At 42.1% G+C, this 17,862-nt stretch overlaps 1 protein-coding gene across 5 annotated transcripts; it reads right to left on the reverse strand.

Moving 5' to 3' along the window:
* Positions 1 to 6,155: 6,155 nt before the first annotated feature.
* On the reverse strand, positions 6,156 to 17,475 carry HIKESHI (heat shock protein nuclear import factor hikeshi). Of its 5 annotated transcripts, none has more exons than XM_075050169.1 (6): positions 17,359 to 17,474; positions 16,794 to 16,902; positions 16,301 to 16,538; positions 10,853 to 11,004; positions 8,240 to 8,358; positions 6,156 to 6,389 (listed from the first exon to the last, which is right to left on the reverse strand). In XM_075050169.1, the coding sequence occupies exons 3-6, from the start codon at positions 16,449 to 16,451 to the stop codon at positions 6,335 to 6,337; spliced, it is 477 nt and encodes a 158-aa protein (XP_074906270.1). In that variant the 5' UTR covers positions 16,452 to 16,538; positions 16,794 to 16,902; positions 17,359 to 17,474; the 3' UTR covers positions 6,156 to 6,334. The 5 variants fall into 5 exon arrangements, with proteins under 5 accessions (XP_074906270.1, XP_074906271.1, XP_074906269.1 ...); XM_075050170.1 differs by having other exon boundaries at positions 17,363 to 17,452; XM_075050168.1 differs by lacking the exon at positions 16,794 to 16,902 and having other exon boundaries at positions 17,359 to 17,475.
* Positions 17,476 to 17,862: the final 387 nt, after the last annotated feature.

A 17,862-nucleotide genomic window follows, 5' to 3' on the forward strand; every position in this document is an offset into this window, starting at 1 on the left:
GTTTTCTGAATTGTCCATTTTAATTATTTCCCACAATACATTTTAACTTATGGCCTAAGAAATTGCTTTGCAGTATATGGTAACTTGCTAGAAGTTTGATATGTGTATGCTTGCAGTTGTATTTGTGCCTTTTTGACTGAAAACCTAATGAAGCTGTTGAATATTATCCAGGGACCACACAAAGGAAATACTACACTTAAGAATATAGTATAAATAAATGTTAAATCATTGCTAAAAATATTTTTAACTCATTCCTTAAGTTAGTTGCCCATTGAAATTGATTAAGTTTTAATAATCTCCAATTGGCATGTGCTTTTCACTATTTTTGTTACTGATTGGGGGGGGGGAACTTTACTGGCTTTATTTATTTTTATTATTTTTTTTTAGTGTATCCCATTGCTCTACTGTTTGGATTGTGGCTGTTCAGTTACTGTGTTTCTCTTAAACCAAAGTCAGTTACTGGAAATGTATTTTAATTGCCTCTATTGTCAGTATCCCCAAATAGCCTCATCAATGTTTTACTTGCCCTAGGAATAATGAATTCTAAAATCAATACTATTTCATATAGGTTTAAAATATGTACAATTAATAAAAATGAGAGGGGAAAAGAATCACAGAATGGTTTGGGTTGGAAGAGACCCTTAAAGATCAGCCAGTTCCAACCCCCCTGCCATGGGCAGGGACACCTTCCCCTAGACCAGGTTGCTCAAAGCCCCATCCGACCTGGCCTTGAACACTGGCAGGGATGGGGCAGCCACAACTTCTCTGGGCAACCTGTGCCAGTGTCTCACCATCCTCATCGTAAAAAATTTCTTCCTGATGTCTCATTTAACCCCACCTTCTTTCAGTTAAAACCATTGCCCCTTGTCCTATCTCTAAAGGCCCTGTAAAGAGACTTTCTCCATCTTTCCTGTAGGTCCCCTTTAGGTACTGGCAGGCTGCTGTAAGGTCTCCCTGGAGCCTTCTCTTCTCCAGGCTGAACAACCCCAAGTCTCTTAGACTATAATAGATGGCAGACATCATAAACAGTGATAATTTGTGTTCAAAACACTTGTGTATATCTTGTCAGCCTATAGCTGAAAAGTTAGTGTTTGCATTCTGGAAGTGGTCCAAGATATTGCACGATAGCTGTATGTACCTGAATGAGGAAGGAGGTTAATAACATTTACTGAAGCTGAGCTGTTTACATACTTTTTTTCCTACTGTGCTCTTCTTACCCTTCACCATAACGTATTACTTGAATTTATGTAATATCCTAACAAATTCTTTTCAAGTGCACTATCATTGGCAACATAATAGTGCTTTTTTCATCAATATTTAAGTAGTCCTGTCTGCTACTGCCTTGTTAAGTGACTATCTGGCTTTTATAATTCAGGATATTGCTTCTTCCTGTTTGTTACAGTTTGGGAAGCTTGTAAACGCTCTGTTTAGATAAACTACCTGTTCAGTTTGAAGTAATAGGGCTAAGTCAGTTTTGATTTGTGTTCTTGGGAGCCTCCAAAAAACCAAAGTCTGGAACTGGCAAGTAGTTTACAAGTCTTAGTCTGTAATGTATGATTTTTTTTATCCTTTTTTTTTTTCTTTTTTTAAATCCTTGTCTTTAGTACAGGGGAGGTGGGATAGTACCGTTGTAGCACAGGTCTGTCTAAAACCAGTGTTCAACTGAGCTGGATTCTGGACCTTCTTTTTCTTGCACAAGCCAAGTGGCGGGGATGCTCACTCTTGGAAGGGGTGCCCCTGACTGAGTGGTCATGGGGACACAATCAGGAAGCTAAGTGTAAAACCAGAGTCGGGCAGAACCAGGTACAAGCCTGAGTGTTGGAGGGAGGAGACTGAAATACCAGTGGAGTTGAACACAAATTAGCTGGAGGAGAAGATGACAGGTGAGTCTGGAGCTTGGAGGTAGTTTTTAACCTCTAGTTCTGCTGCATCTGCAGAACTGCTGGCACTGTATGAAGCAGCATCTATGCAACAGTGATGGCCTGTGCACCTGAGAGTTCATTTTGTGGAAAGTATGTGGGGTTGGCAGAGTCTGAAAACTTGTGGGGTGGGGATGTGGTTGGGAGAGCACTCCAAAAAGGCAGTGGGAGTGCTCAGGCTTCCTCCAGCCTTCAAGGAAAGAGCTTTGATCAGATGAGCTAAACTATATTGAGAAAACTTGGGTTGGAGGCTGGTATCATTTAGCCTTTGCAAATGCTTTATGGTAGCATGCCATTGGACTATGTCTTCTGTGTTTTCCCACATCCAGGGTTGAGAATGAAATGGGGCACAAAAGCAAACAGGGATTATTAAGCCATGGTTGGTTTTTTTGGTATGTTAAGTGGTAGGTTCTGACAAATGAGCTGCTCTGACAGGAAGGAAAGGAAGGGTGGTGCTTGACTAGAAAGATGCCTAACGCAATTAGGGAGGGTCAGCTTTAACTTCTGTATTAACTTAGTGTGCTGAAGACTGTTCTCTTAAAATGCAGACAAATGTTCCAGCAGGTTTGCCCTGAGAAACCTGGAGGGAGCTGAAATCAGATTCAGGGTGTCAATGAAGGGAAGAACTAGACACTGTGAACTTGCAAAAGTAAAGCTGGAACAAGCCACAGGGAAGAAAAAATTCTACTTTACAACAGCCAGCCGGCCCTATCTGCTCTTAGGATTAACAATATCTTGAATATGCACCACAAGGGAAAAAAACTTGTCACCATTCAGACCCATAAAGCTCAAGTGAATGTGAAAGTTGTGTATTTATTTCATTGGGGTGTTTTCTTTGCAGGGTTGCCTAGTTCTAGACTAAAAACAGGGGAAAAAATCAGATTATTTTTATTGGATGTCTTCTGGAGGATAGAGAGCTAGTAGAGTTATAATTATTGCAAAAGAATTTAAAGAAGAGTTTAATATTCTCCAAAACCTTTTAACCTTTTAATATATACTTTTGTGTAACATACCTTGAGAGCTCCAGTGCCCAAGTCCTTCAGTAAAAGCAGCATGGTTTGACCCTAGTATTGGAGAAACCTAGCAAAAATATCCCAAAAGCCATTAACTTGTTCTTTGCCATTGTCTGCAAGCCACCTGTAGTTCTGTTCTTTGGCAAATTCCGTAATCGGCTCCTTCTGTTTCCTGTCTCAGTAAAAGGCAGAGGAGGGAGAGGTAAAGTCAGGCTCTGCCTGGCTCCAATCTCCTGTTGGACAGTTGCAGTACAGCCAGGAAACCATTTCAGGAGACCGCAAGCATTACAGATGTCTGTGCTGTGTGAACTCTGTGTGAAGAGCACAACAAAATTTGAATGGCACTGTTTCCTTCAACTATTGCATGCTGAGTGTCTCTCCAAAGAGATTCATCTTTCATAAAAAAAAGAAAAAAAAAGGGAGAGAAGTAGTACCTGGAGGTCCTTGTCTTTCTCCACCAACTTTCAAAGACTTAGAAATTGGCAGTTCACTTAGAAAGATCTCTCTTCCCTAGAGATTAAGGCCCTGTTTGCTGGGGTTTTGCTCCATCTGGTGGTGACTGAATTTAAAAAAAAAATTATGTTACCACAACGTAATTTTAAATCGGGTGGTTCTTGATGCTTCTAATTTTAAGCCAAAGAATTTCATGCAAATGTGGATTGAATTTGCCCTTCCTTGTATATGTAGGAGTGCATGTTTTCTTTGGTGTGTTTCATGCTCTCCTGGGTTTTTTTCCACCGATTATGTCGGGGAGCTCTGCTTCCGTGGCTGAAAGTCAAGAAATGTACTGCTTCAAGTGCTGCAAGGAAGTCAAATTCTGTCTAACGAATGATGATGATTATGCATGACTGACATAAAAAGCAATCAAGTGATTGCTCTATATTACTTCAAGTGAAGATGTACATCTTCCAACCCAAGCAAGAATAAGTATGGAGTGTCCTGTGAATGAATTTTTCCTCAAATAACCAAGACAGGCAGAAAAATCCTAGTGATGCAGTGCTACCCAAGAGGAGCTGAGAGGCTCTCACCTCATCACTCGAGGCAAGACAAAAGCAGCCTTACTCACCTGGGAAACAGGACATCAGGTGCTCCAGTTTCTCCCCAGGGAATGACCCAATTCATCATCCCTTTCTTCCTCTGCACCAGGGACAGAGACAGGTGAGATGATTCCAAGGCAACAACCACATCACTAACAAAGACAGCAAACCTTTTGACTGCTAAAAGAAGCAGCTGCCTCACCAAAGCTCTCCAACAAAGCTCTCTTCAGTTAACTGTAGCCCCTCCTTACAACAAGCAGAGATACTCCTGCTACCAACTGCTCCTGGGTACTAACAGTGCTAGGCTTTCTGCAAGGGTCACACTCAACAGCTTCAACCAGGAGACAGATTCCTGACCAACAGAGAACCCAGCAGAGGCAAGCACAGCCTTCTTCCCTGGCTTTGGGCAAATCAAGACAATTGATGACAAGAGAATAAATCTACAGAGCACCTCTATTACTGCACATAATGCCTAGGCCAAGCGGTCAGACAAATCACACCATGCCAGGGGACACCAGTTCAGCAGGCCTTTGAGATTCAGTCTGAAATCCTGTAAGTAGCATGGCTAAACCAGCAAGACTTACATTGCTAAGAACTTCTATAAAGTTTCCCATTGCATCCAGGCTAAGAAGAAATTTTTCATAAAACCTCATTTTGGCTTTCTTTTGCCTCATAAAAAGGACACCCATGTCCAGGAAAACAAAAATCAACATTCAGTCTGTTCAAGACGTAGCCAGAGATACATCGTGGTCTCACTTACACAGCTTTCCAGTGTCACAGGGATTTGATGTCTCCAAGGCTACAGTGGCATAGTCCCATGGGACAGCTGGTGTTGAATATATTAAGCAATGCAAGAGGAGCAAAGACACTAATTGCAGTCAAGTTTCAGCAGCCTTCAGGCCCTCAGGCAATGCCTTGCTACAGGGTGGTCTTCTCAAGTGCCATGATAAAGCCATCAAGGGCTTGAGAGACTTGGCATGCCCTGTCAAACATTTCCAATTAAGAAGCAAAAGAGAAAAACTCCTGAGAATTACACAGACCACTTCAAAACCCCATAAATTTATGAGCAAGTGCGACAGCTTTTGGGGCCAGTGACCACTCCTAGACAGCATTATCAGGCATCCCACATCTGTTTCAAAGGGAAACTATTTTACTCCGTCTTCTTACGGGGATAAATTCTTCTAGCATGGCCAAGGTTAAGAATCTTTCTGACAACATTGGACAGTTGGAACATGGGTCTCTGAACAGGCAAACAATTGTTCTGTCCCATACATAGCTCCTCCATAAGAACAGTGAATAGCCCCAGCCCAACTCTAAAAGTGGAAAAGGAAAAAGGAACACGGACAAGGGTTTGACATAAAGGTAGTGCAAACACCCTTCAGCTACAGGGGAACAGAGAAACTCTGACAGCATTGATCTTTTGAATATAACTACAGCTGGACTTGTTTTTTTCTGTACACTTAAAGAAAAAATCTGATTTGTGGCACACCCCAACATTTTCCTAATGGAAGAAGTCTTCTAGATACTAAGAACCATTATGCTTATTTTTCTCCTCCTCCACATCATTCTTCATACCATAATTAGAGAAAGCTGAAGAGAAAGACAAATTCATCAAATAACTCCAGCCAGTAATTCAGCAGCTCTCACTTCTCTGAACAGTCTGGGGCTGCAAAGTACAAATATACAACTCTGAATTGGCTTGTAACAGCCATTTCAAAGCTATTTGACTTGCAGCAGGGAAAGAGTCCCCAAAGATTTCTCTTCATTACACTTTCATACAGAAGTTAAAGACAGGTACCCCAAGATCAAGCTCAATCATGTCTTCACACCAAAAAGAGGGAAATACTATTGTACCATTTATGAGAGCTGGGGACAGGAATATTGGTTGTGCACAAAGTAAAAGAACTTACAGTGTAAGTACCAGCAGGAAAACCACCAGCATATTCTCAGTCACCCAATCACCCTTCAGAATGAGGTAAAGGAGGAAAAACTACATTTATTTTGTCTACAACTAAACACCCCAAAACATCACACAAGTATGAAACAGTGCAGCCATTTTTCATCTTGTAATTTCTTCCACTTTAAATGCAGTTTCAAAAGGATATTTCTATGCATGCACATGGAACACTGATTTCTTGTTGCAGCCAAATACTTCAATTAAAAAAAAATCCCAATATATAGGCAAGTAGTTTTCACAGATTTTAATTTTAAATAATTTTCAAGAGTAATACAAAAGTTACAAGTTTGTCTATTGAGACTAATCGTTTTGAGTTTTTTTTCTCCCCCCCAATTCTTCAGTGGAGTTACTTGCTGCATCTTTCAGATCACACTGTTTAGAAAGCACTTCAAATGACACAATTTAAGCTTATGTTTTCCAGAAGAGAGGGTTCTGTGTCAGACGTCTCTGGAAGTTCTCATACCTAGGGGAAAAAAAAACCAAACAAAAACCAAGCAATCAAACCCAAAAGTTGCTGCAAATAAAATGGCTTCAAAAATTATACAAATAATTCAGTCTATGCAGAGAACACGATAAATTACATCCACTCCACACCAGGGAGTAAATCCAAAGTCCTCCTTTTTGATTCCATATCAAGAATTTTCACAGTGAGACTTACGTATTTCAACAACAATATCTATTTCATTAAAGTGGTATCCCAGAGGATGCTCATTCAAGCTTAGTAAAATTGTAAGTGAATTTAAAGTAGCTATTTTGTGCATAACATTTTTTGGGCTAGGAAATCAAAGTTCAGGCAGGTGGAAGCGTGAGTCTGAGGCTGCCCATCATCCTAGTAATCAGGCCACGTATCTCACAGAAGAAACCCCAGCAAAACCAGACCAAGAAAGTCTCATGCCATTCAGCATACACTGTAATACTGGGAAAAACAAGGTAACACCACTGTTTCTGAATCCAGTTCAGCTGTCCCTATACTACCCCTTCGATGCTGCTCCATCTAGGATGCACAGAGCCAGCTTAGCACTTCTCAGTTCACGGGACAGTGGGTGTGAGCTAGGCAAGCTTGACAGACTCGAGCAGGCTTGCACAGAGACCACAGCCTCCAATCCAGAATTGCTTCCTAGCAGGCAATGTGTAACCTGCTCACAGGTAAGGCAGAGGGGACTGCAGGCAATTCTGCACTCAAGGCTATGCATCGATTTGCCTTGTAGTTCTAATAGAAACCTTGAGACAGAGTAGTCCCCATTATTCTTCCACCCTCACCAAATAATTCTAACTTCCACATATTTTATATACGGTAATGTTTTAGTAAAATCTAATGAGGAAAACTAATTCTCTACCACATACTATAATCAGGTATGCACACATGCTGTCCTAAGTTCACTTTCCATACTCACAGAAACAAGCAAACCACAAACAAGAACATTCAGCATCATCCAGGCAATGACCAGCCATTGCCGTGCTTCTTTAGCCCGTCTTCCCTTTGGTTTCTCTCAGAGACCTTACCCACACATGTTCACGGCATGCGTAGAGTTACCTTCTAAATAGAAGAGATCTGCATCAAGTTACACTCCCCCCGAAAATATATTGCTTATGTTAACTGCCTGCATATTCATGAGATCTGTGCTAACGATAAAACTCTATTCAGAGAGCCAAAAATACTGTTTTGAAAAGGGCTTAGGTTAATACTGTAGAAGTTAAAAAGGGCTAAACTGATAAACTATAGGGAATTATTTTTCAGACATCTTAAAGGACTGCCTGCAGTTCACAATTTATCTCCAGACTACACAGGCTATCCCCATAGACAGTTATATCTTAAACCAGTCCCTGGAAAACAACTCTGAGACTTTTGTATTTGTGCTTAAGGGTCTTGGTGACAGAACCAGTTGAACTAGGAGCATGATTTCTCCACCTCTCCCACATTCTTAAGCAACTGCTGAACTATGTCTAGGAAGAGACCAAGCATAACAAGTAAGCACAAATTGACAAGTATCAGCGTGTTCTGTCTTCCCCTGACTCCAGAGCATTTGCATAATCAGCAACATAGTGCAAATCCACATGTGTCAAGGGTGGCATTTCTAGAAGCAAAAAAATTTCATATGCTCTATAGCACTTTTCTAATAAAAAGCTGATATGAAGATGCTGACAAATAAAGACAGTGGATAGACCCTCTCTATACTTGAGATAAACAACAACAAACACTTCTAAACATTTTTGCATCATCTCACTGAAGAGCATGACAGTAGTTCAATACTTAGAAATCAGCTGGTTTAACGCTAGAAAAAAACACTTGTTACTAGAGATCATTGCCATTACCATTTCAGAACTACATTTGCAGGAATAAAAGCTTCAGAAGGATTTGGGGTCATCTGTGCCTGAGTAACAGCAAATGAGGAAGCAAAGTTATAGAAGTTATCCAACATCTTCTGAGTGAACTGAAATTAAAAAAAAAAAAAGACATTTTAAGTAAGTTATTTTTTCAATTTGAATTTTTGTGCAAAAGTTTAACAGATACACAATTCCTACATGAAGTAAAATTAGCATTATCATCTAAAACACAATGGGGAAGTGGATATAGTAGGTCCAGAGATGTCCATTTTAAATCGATCAAAACTCTTGGTCTTGCCCTCAGATCCATCCAGCATCCAGAAATCATTTTCAGAATCTTCTCTTGCCTTCTCCCTGCCCAATTTCATCCAATTGGATAAACAGCTTTGGGAAGAACATTTTCTTTTTGTGACAAAGTGATGCGGTGACAAGAGCTGTCCCTCCCCTCCAAATTAAACCATCGTAAGAACTGTAGACCAGGTCAAAGCTGCCATTCCAGCTCATAGCAAAACGCTAGTTGTTAAACAAGCTGAAAAGTCTGCATTCTGCCTTGTTACAACTCATCATGACTCCAGCAACAGGAAAATTTCCTTTAGTTTTCACCACAGAAGAGCTGCTACCCTGGCATTCTCTGCCACAAGATCTTGCTGGGGAAAACATGAAAAAGATGCATAGGAAACTCCTAAACTGTAGGAATAAGGAAGTAAAAGAGTGAAAGAGAAGCCAAGAAGTAGCAAGCCCTGTGTGCAGAGGATGAAGCTGTAGGACATTCCCAGCCAGTCTACAAATACCTAAGCCTATGGTACCTCCTTCTTTCCCGTATTCTTTTTATTTTTAAAAAAGTATGTATTGTTTTGGTGGGAGAACAAACTATTTTCATAGACAGTGAAATGAAGGAAAACAGAACCTCGTGCAATATATGCACACTCTTGTGCTTCCCTCCACCTGCTCTGACATAAGGATTGGAAGAACTGATGTCCTAGAACCCAGGAGCCTACCCTCAGTCTCACCCCACTCACATACAAAGCTCTGTGGTTTTGTCCCACTTTTTTCCATACAACTTTTTTGTAATATAACTACATGAATAAAAAAAATACATACAACCATAAAGCTCCATAAAACTTACTAAAAATGTAGTGGGAGAGCAACCCCTTAGCTTAGAGCAGCAACAGATGATTTTGCCTTTAAAAAAAAAATACTTTCATTGCTATAATATAGCATTTCCAAAGAGATGATGTCAAGTATTAAATAAAAGCCATCAGCATTCACAAACATGCTCCCAGTCATATCCCCTTCCTCTGCCATCTACTCCCTCAAAGGTTTCTTTCAACTATAACTTTATACGTTTTCTCTACAGGAGTAACTATTAATTTAACCTTTGGCTCAGCTGCATCCCTTGAAAGCAATATACAATTTCAGTTAAGATGCTACTCCTTTTTAATAGAAAAATCCACCTAACTGGAAATAACATTTGTAAAAATGAGGTGGTTTTCTTCTTTAAATACTATTGCCAGAAAAATCTACCAGCCACCCTGCAAATGACCTCAAGCGGCGCATTATTACCTCAGGTCTTAACTACTGCTATTATAAAAATTGGTGGAGTCAGAAATATTATTTAGATGTCATTTCCCCTAACAACTCCAGAAAAGCTCAATTAACCGTACTATACAAAAATAGCTGTTGGTCAACTCCTAGTCATGATAACTTTCTCCAAGAGACCTTACCTATTTGGAGCTATTATGTGTACAAACTGCCAAAGGACATCAGGTACATTATCAGGATTACTGTTCAATTACCAATCTACCTCAGCAAGCGTCTGTAAGGAAAGCGAGCAAGAAAAAAAAAAGCCTCAAGAAAAGCCTCACCAACTGCTGAAATGTTAAAAGATAATGCCAGAGCCATCAGTGATAAGGAAATCAAGACCTGCCATGCAGATCTAGCTTGCCTTGAACTGCTGTTAAATGGCCAGCTGACTGCCAGTGCTGGCTGAGGATTTCCAGAGGTTCAAACTAACAGACAGGCTGGGTAAAAAATGGCAAGTGTTGCAGCCCAAGGCCTGGTCCACAAGGAAAGAACTGGAAAAAACCCAAATAGATCCTTCTGTGGGAGAGGACACGATTCTGTAGTTTGGCAAAACTACATCAGAAGGATTTCTCAAGGGTCAGTGGTACCCCTTGACTGCCTTGACTTCTGAGTCATTTTTGGCCATCCCTGTAAGTCTATGCACTGGAGTTCCAGCACCTACAAATCACCAAAGATCCACTGTCTCTTACATTCTTACATGCATTCAGTCATAGCTGCTCCTATAAGGAAGCATCATAAATATTTTTACAGTAGAGTGACATCAAGACAAGTGAGTCTATTGGCCTGATTCCACTGAGCATGCAAAATCCAATCCTTTACAGAAGTCATAGTTTTCCAGTGTAAGAAAAAGTCATTTCAAAATAGCAAGGCATCCAGCCAAATGATATGACAACTATTAGGTTGGCTACAATCCTATAGCCCCACCCATAGCAGTTTTTTTTAATTAGTTCTTCAGAGGCTTAAGTCTTAAGACTTTAGTAGTACAGAGAATTTCCAAAACCAGAATGTCCAAGCTACCTCTGTGAATGAATCTACTGATGACACAGCAGCACTTGCAACAGGAGTCTGCTGGGCCAGGTTCTCCAGCAGTTCCACTGAGATTCCAATCTGGGCCACTGTTGGCGTCTGAGGGAGGTTCATGGCACCAAAGGGATGTTGACTTCCCTTCCCTGAAAGCACCACAAACAGCACACATTAGATTTGGCACACATGTAAAGAGTGTGTTACTTAAATTACTGTGCTTCTTCTGTACATGGTATTCCTCAGCTCCCACCAGAGAGCTCTCCCTATCTCACAGATACAGAAAAATCACAGTCCAAGCACAGACACAACTACACACAAGCACAACAGATGAAACAGTACATTTAAAAAACACAGCAGATCAAGGCAGTTTCTAAAAAAAAAAAGGAAAAACAATTTTAAAGCTCCCTAAGAAGTAAACAGATTCAACAGGGAATACGATCTGTGAGTAAAAGACAGCAGAACCTTTCTCTACAGAAACCACGACTTTAATTCACATTGTAACAACTGCAGATAAACAGGAAACATGAAGCACTGCTACAGAATCGTTTGATTCACTCATTCAAACCAGGCGCTTGTGAACCTGTTTGTGCGCTGAAAACCAGAACATTACTTGAAGATCACTCTGAAAAGCTATCCCTGTGGAGGGCTGGGCAGCCCCAGGTCTCATCTGAATTGCTCAAAGCCACAACAGCAGCAAAGGTCAAAGAAACAGCCATGGAACAGAAAGGCACCTGACCTGTGCAGGAGCCACAAAGAAAAAAAATGAATTGGGCAGAACAGTCCCTAATTGCATACCACTCATACAGGCATCATCCCAGCCCTCTGCCATCACTTCTGACTTTTCTCAGCTGAGCATTAACCAGTACTTTCACTCCCAGCTTCAGCTATGGTCTCTGCAGTGACACACACCTAGAGTCACTTAAATGATGCATTTCTCTTTGTCAGCATCTGTAAAGGAAAATACAGGAAAAAGGTCTGGGGGACCACAATGCTATTGGTAAACAAATACTAATACTCCACCTAACTTTGAGCTAACACAATAGACAAGTACCCTCTTAACACAGAAGTGACGTTTCAGTAGCACTCTAGCCCCTTACTAGCAGGAGAAAGCAAAGCTAATCAAGAGCTGTCCTACAGAGCAGTCAACACCATACTGAGCTGCAAGAAAGTCTAACTAAAGTCTAAAGCACCATTTGACTTAGTTCCATGGTCAAAAACTCAGCCAGCAAAAACAGCACAAGTTTGAGAAGTTTAACTCAGGCTTAAGACTGAAGATCTCAGAAACTTGACTGTGAATTATTCCTCTTGACACTAAAGAAGCCACTCAGCTTTGTTAAAGTCAGAAATATTCTATTCTGAAGTGCTATTTAGGAGCTCTTCTGAGAAATGCCACTACTGTATGATCTCAACCTTTACTGTAGATAGATGCTTGCTTGATAAAGGTAAAATTTATTAAAGTATTAAGAAAGAAAGAGAAAAGCTATTAGAAACCAAATATCACACAATTTCATTGGTAAAAAAGCCAATAGCAATAGAGCTGCTAGAAGTTTTACATCTTGTAATGTCTTCACCCGAGAAGCTGACATTTACAATAAAAATAGAACATCCTCAAGCAACAGGCTCCATCAGAATATATCACTACTTTAGAAAGACACTCATGATCTCAATAATAAAATACATCCCTTCTGTCACTTTGCATGCACTCCCATGGAACCACTCTCTTTGAGAGATGTCTGTCTAAAAGGGTGAGAGAAAAGCAACCCCTGCCATCTTTAGACCAACTGAATTACAATCCACATTTTCAGTCCTTGGCTCCTACAATTAACTCTCCAAATCTTACAAACACAGAGAACACAGTATGCTAATTGGTACTGAAATACAAGCCCAGGCTTTCACATTCAGACCCTACGCTCCCATAGAGTCCCATGTCATAACGTACTATGTCATACCAGAGCAACTGCAATCAGAAAAATATTTTTCCACCCTTTCATTGAACCCTTGAATCAAGATAGCGAGCCCTTATTACCTTTCAGCCCAACCATGTCAAAAACCTTACCCCTGTGTATGCCTCAAATGCAGACATTACATTAGAGGGTATATTTTAAGTGGAAAACAGCATCACAGACATCCTTGCATGCAGCGCAGCAGAAAAAGTCTGTAACAGAAAAGGGTATCCTGTAACTTTTATCCCACTTGTCAACATACTCCCAGTAAGGGTGCAAAATCCCAGCCCAAGGTTTGTTTTCTATTTCTACCCCACTTTCAGGCACAAGTGAGAAAAAAAACCTTACAATTTCAAGGCAAGGAGTATTTTTAAGCCCCTTCTTTATGCAAAAACCTTGAACTCTTTGGTCATACCATGAGACCTGACCACAATTCCTTCTGTTGAGTAATAAAGCTCACAGCAATTCCATTAGGAACGCCAGTGACCTTAATGAATGAATACTACTAGTGCGGCTCCAACAGGCACCAAGGGATCTTACTACAATATGTGATTACAGCTGTAGCTTATTACACAAGTGCAGAAATTGCACAATTTCAAGAGATCAACACAGCCTCGTTCACAAAGGTATACTGCTACTTTATTCCTCTTGGCACTAAAGAAGCCACTCATCTTTGTTAAAGCCAGAAATATTCAATTCTGCCTTGACTACAGGCTGTTAAACATTTCACCTGTAATGAAAAATCCAGAAATGGGAACAGTAAGAGACTGAAAGAATACACATTGACTGTCATCCCACTGGGGGATGGGGAAATGACCAGAAAACCCCCAAGCCTCACAAACACACATTTTTCAGCTTTTAGCACAAAATCTAACTACCAATTTGGGGCGGGGGGGGGGGTAGGGGTTGGGGGGTGGTGATTTTATAGTGTTATTTCCAGCAAACGTGCAGATTGCATCTGAAGAGAAAAAAAACACTCAAATTTAATGCTTATTGCAAAGCCAGACACCATCTTACATGATAGTTAATTCTCAAAAAGAAACATGTAATAATGCTGAACACTTCAGGCCTTTGACTGCTAGACTTACAATCAATATCAGCAGATACAAGACTTCCCTCACTAAATCAAGGGGTCAAAACAACAACAACAACCACCACCAAACACAAAAACCCAACAAACTACACAAGCACTTACTTCTAGCCTCACAGCATAGCTTTTAAGAACAGTTAAAAGTTAGCAAGGAGAACAACAGAAAAGCTTGCTTTTAGATATATTAAGTTTGTACCGAGACTACTATGAAATACAATTCAACAAACTTTTCCTGATTATAAAGGAGCTCTAAAGGAATCTTTTAGAGGGTACTATGACCAGGTGCCTGTGAGACACCTTCAAAACCTAATCTGGAAACTCTTATTCAAAGAAGGTTACCTGAGTTTAAATAGCACCTGTAGTCAAGGAAAAAGTGTCCAGGTCCATAATTTAGTAGCTACTCCACAAATCACTTTCACGAGGACTGTATTCCACAAAAGCGATTTCCCCTTTAGTTCACCTATTGAGATAACCTTCTGGTACCCCATGTGGAAACACTGCAACGTTCACCTGCATCAGCTTTCCCAAGTGAGCATGGGACAGGAAGGAGAGAAACAAACAAAAAAACCTGGGGAAACGCCATTTTACTTGACCTTCATAGTCCAGAAGTCTAATACCACATCCCCAGATACTGTATTTAACAGCCAACCAGTCCTTACAACAATGTGCAACGTGGGCAAGTTATATGCAACACAAAACCTGTACAGTTCCAGGGCACGTCATACACCATAAACATAAAAGTTACAAATGATACATAGACTTTGGGAAAGGTTAAATGTAATAAAACATTATGACACTCCAGCTGGCCACTCATGTCCACATAAGAAACATGCTGGTCCTCTTCATCACACAGCAAGAAACTCTGCTACAACCACAGCTTCACAGGGAGCTGACAAACAGGGACACAAATTTGTTCCTCTCAACAAAGGATTAAACCCAAAACACAGATTTCAACAGTCAGTAATGTCTCTCAATGATTCCAGCTCTCTGTAATCCCTCGCTAGTCTCCCCTTTCTACAGCCTTATTGTCTTCTCCACCAAAGAATTGTTTATGGACATGGACACTAAGGCTGTGTAGCTTATACTGACTCTACAGTCAGAGATAAGCTGTAGACAACAACATCAGGTATCTGTGGAGGTCTCTGTTGTTCAGATCAAGCACAGCACATGTCACAGAATTCTTCCTTGAGAGCAGCCCTTACGTGGGCATTACGGCTAATCATGCAAAAAGCATCTGAAAATGTGTTTTCCTACAAAGCTGTCTGAAAGCATATATAATATGGTAAGTCTTTCAAGTATAAGAAACATATGGCAAAAGAACCGATGATACACTTTACTGTTTCACTAACAACACAACTTTGGAATATACAAAAGCACGCCCCCCCGCCCCTGCAAACCCTTCCTGTGGCTGTTCTCTCTTCTGAAGAAAGCCCAAATTTTTGAGGAACATATATGATCAGAATTCATTTTGCTCTGCACCTTGAGAGCCCTTATCTCATGTCACACTGCCATCCAGGATGGATTCAAAAGCAAGCATGCCACGTTATGAATTAATACATTTTATCACAGCAACCTCAACAATTACCTAAATAGAGATTCAAGCTAAGGCTGTAGACTACAGTGAAGCCTATAAAAGGTGCGTATTACTTTATCACCATAACAGTTTAAGCTGCTTGACTGACATATCTGTCCCTTTAATAAGACAAAGGTGTACCATTGGGGTGCTTCATCATTTTTATAATACGCACGGCAAAACTCCCGTATATTTAGGAAGACGTACCCACACCTACTTCAGGTAGCACCAGTATTCTCTGGCTCCCACATGAGTCACAATTCTCTGACTCAGGTCTATTTCAAAAATACTAAAACATCTGGAAAGCTGCTTTCCCATGACGACCCCCTCTACTGGACAATTATATAGTGCAACCACACCTGAAAGGGAAGCGGCTAGCTGTCCAAAATCACTGCGTCAGACTTTACTCGTCACAAAACCTGTCTCTGTGCTACAAAGAATACAACAGCTTAACAGTGGAAGCTGAAGGAAAACACTGCAGGCATGTCTAGACAAACGCCTAAAAACCATGCTAGGGAAGTTACAGGGTCATTCTTCCTCAGGTTCTCTATGCAGAAGCACTGGAACACATGCCAAGTCTGCTCAAAGGAATTTCCAGATCAACACCACGTACAAGAGAAGATGAGTGAGAAATTTCAGTAGGAACATTAACATACAGACGTCCATGAAGCTGACAGATTGCTTCTAGTACCATGTCTGCTTGGGACTATCTGAAAACACATGGTGGTCTGCCTTTTCAAGTAGCTTTTTGTTCAAAAACCACCCTCAAACATTTATCCCCTTATGCATGCAGGAACACATCTGTTTAACTGACCGCTACATTTTACCAGTCTTACCAGATTTTAGACCAGAAATTTTGAAGATGGCACTTGGCTTCTCATTAGTGACAAACCCTAGCAGCTGCCACACTGCCATCCCACTCTGGTCCGGATAACAAAAATAGACAGATCCTCCCATTCCTTCTGGAAATGGTATAGTTCCCAGCATGAAGACCACTACATGGTTGATATTTTCATAGTCTGGTAAATCAAATACAAATTTATCTTCAGCCACTTGTTGGGGCACTGCTTGTACCTAAAGAGAACAGAACCTTTATTAGTATTACTGTTTTTCATCTTTGAACGTAACTGTGAATTTCCTTTTACAGAAACACACCTAAAGTGGAACATAACAAGAAGTGAGGAACATACTAACCTAAACAGCAAACAGCCAGATAAAAGTCAAACACAGCAGAAGAACAACTGCAAAAAATGTTACTAAAAAGGCACAACAGTCTTGTTCTACCTGCACCAAACCGATATCCCACCCAGGACTACAGGAGCAGAATACCTTCACTCCCCATGTGTGTAGGAGGAAAATAGGGTGCAGAAGAGGTTGCCAAGTCTACAAGCAGTGCCTGTTGACCACCTGGCTGGCACAACCCCAGGATGATGGAAACCTGTTCACATAGGAAATACAATAGACCTTGAGACAGGCAGCGGAAGGATGGCTAAACGCCAGAGCAAAAGACACCCTCCTCTTTACCCGAGACGCCACATCCTTGCGGCCAACGCACGATCTAGCCTTAAAAAGCTTCTTTCAAGCTCGCGGCTCGCCTCCGAACGGCCCAAACCTCTCCGTTAACAGAGGGCACGGCAACTGCCTCCCGGCAGCCAGCCTCTACAACGCAGCCGCCTCTGGGGACGAGGGGCAGCAGCCAGCCGAGCCGCCGGGCAGCCGTGACGAGGACGGCGAGCTCCCCCCTCTGCCCGGGGCCAACCCCGAGCGGAGCCCAGCTGAGGGCAAAGGCGAGGCCCGCGGGGCGGCCCTGCGGCAGCTCCACCCCGGGCCCCCGGCGGGTCGAGGGTCCCCCCGGCGAGTCGAGGGCTGCGCCCGCGGCCCGGGCAGCGCTCACCAGCCTGCCCGCCACCAGGCAGCCGAACATGGCGGCGGCCACCGAACCCCCTCAGACGCTTCCCTGCTCCGCAGCCTCCATGAGCGCCGTCTCCCGGAAGTCAACACGCCCCCCCCCGCCGCCGCCGCCGAGTCACTTCCGGAGCGCGGCCGGGCGGGGAGGGAGAGGCGCGAAGGGACTACAACTCCCGTGGTGCAACGCGCGGGGAGGCGGGGAGGGGCGCTGCGCGGGGGCGGAGCGGCGCATGACGGGAGATGTAGTTCGCGTCACTGCGCCCAGGGAACGGAACGGGGGGGACGGCAGAGATGGCGTCGCACCGCCAAGGCTGACGTCCTTCCCTCTCTTGTCGGGGTTAAAACATGACGCGTTTTCTCCGAGTACGGAAGAGCAGAGGCAGTTTGGCGTCTTCCGTACCTAGGAATTAAAGTCAGTCCCGCTACGGAAGTAAAAGGCCTAGGTGTGAAGTGTTTAAAGCCAGACAAAACTGGCCAAAGCAACTGGGAG

The sequence above is a fragment of the Buteo buteo genome, chromosome 18 (genome assembly GCF_964188355.1).
Source record: "Buteo buteo chromosome 18, bButBut1.hap1.1, whole genome shotgun sequence".
Classification (NCBI taxonomy): domain Eukaryota; kingdom Metazoa; phylum Chordata; class Aves; order Accipitriformes; family Accipitridae; genus Buteo; species Buteo buteo.

What these genes read in the sequence shown, in the direction of transcription:
- HIKESHI (XM_075050168.1), bottom strand. Translation starts at nt 17,388, where the DNA reads ATGTTCGGCTGCCTGGTGGCGGGCAGGCTG. An exon ending in GCCTGGTGGCGGGCAGGCTG is followed by an intron (nt 16,539 to 17,358) that starts GTGAGCGCTGCC and finishes TGTTCTCTTTAG; the next exon opens with GTACAAGCAGTGCCCCAACA. An exon ending in CAGTAGATTCATTCACAGAG is followed by an intron (nt 8,359 to 10,852) that starts GTAGCTTGGACA and finishes TTTTAATTTCAG; the next exon opens with TTCACTCAGAAGATGTTGGA.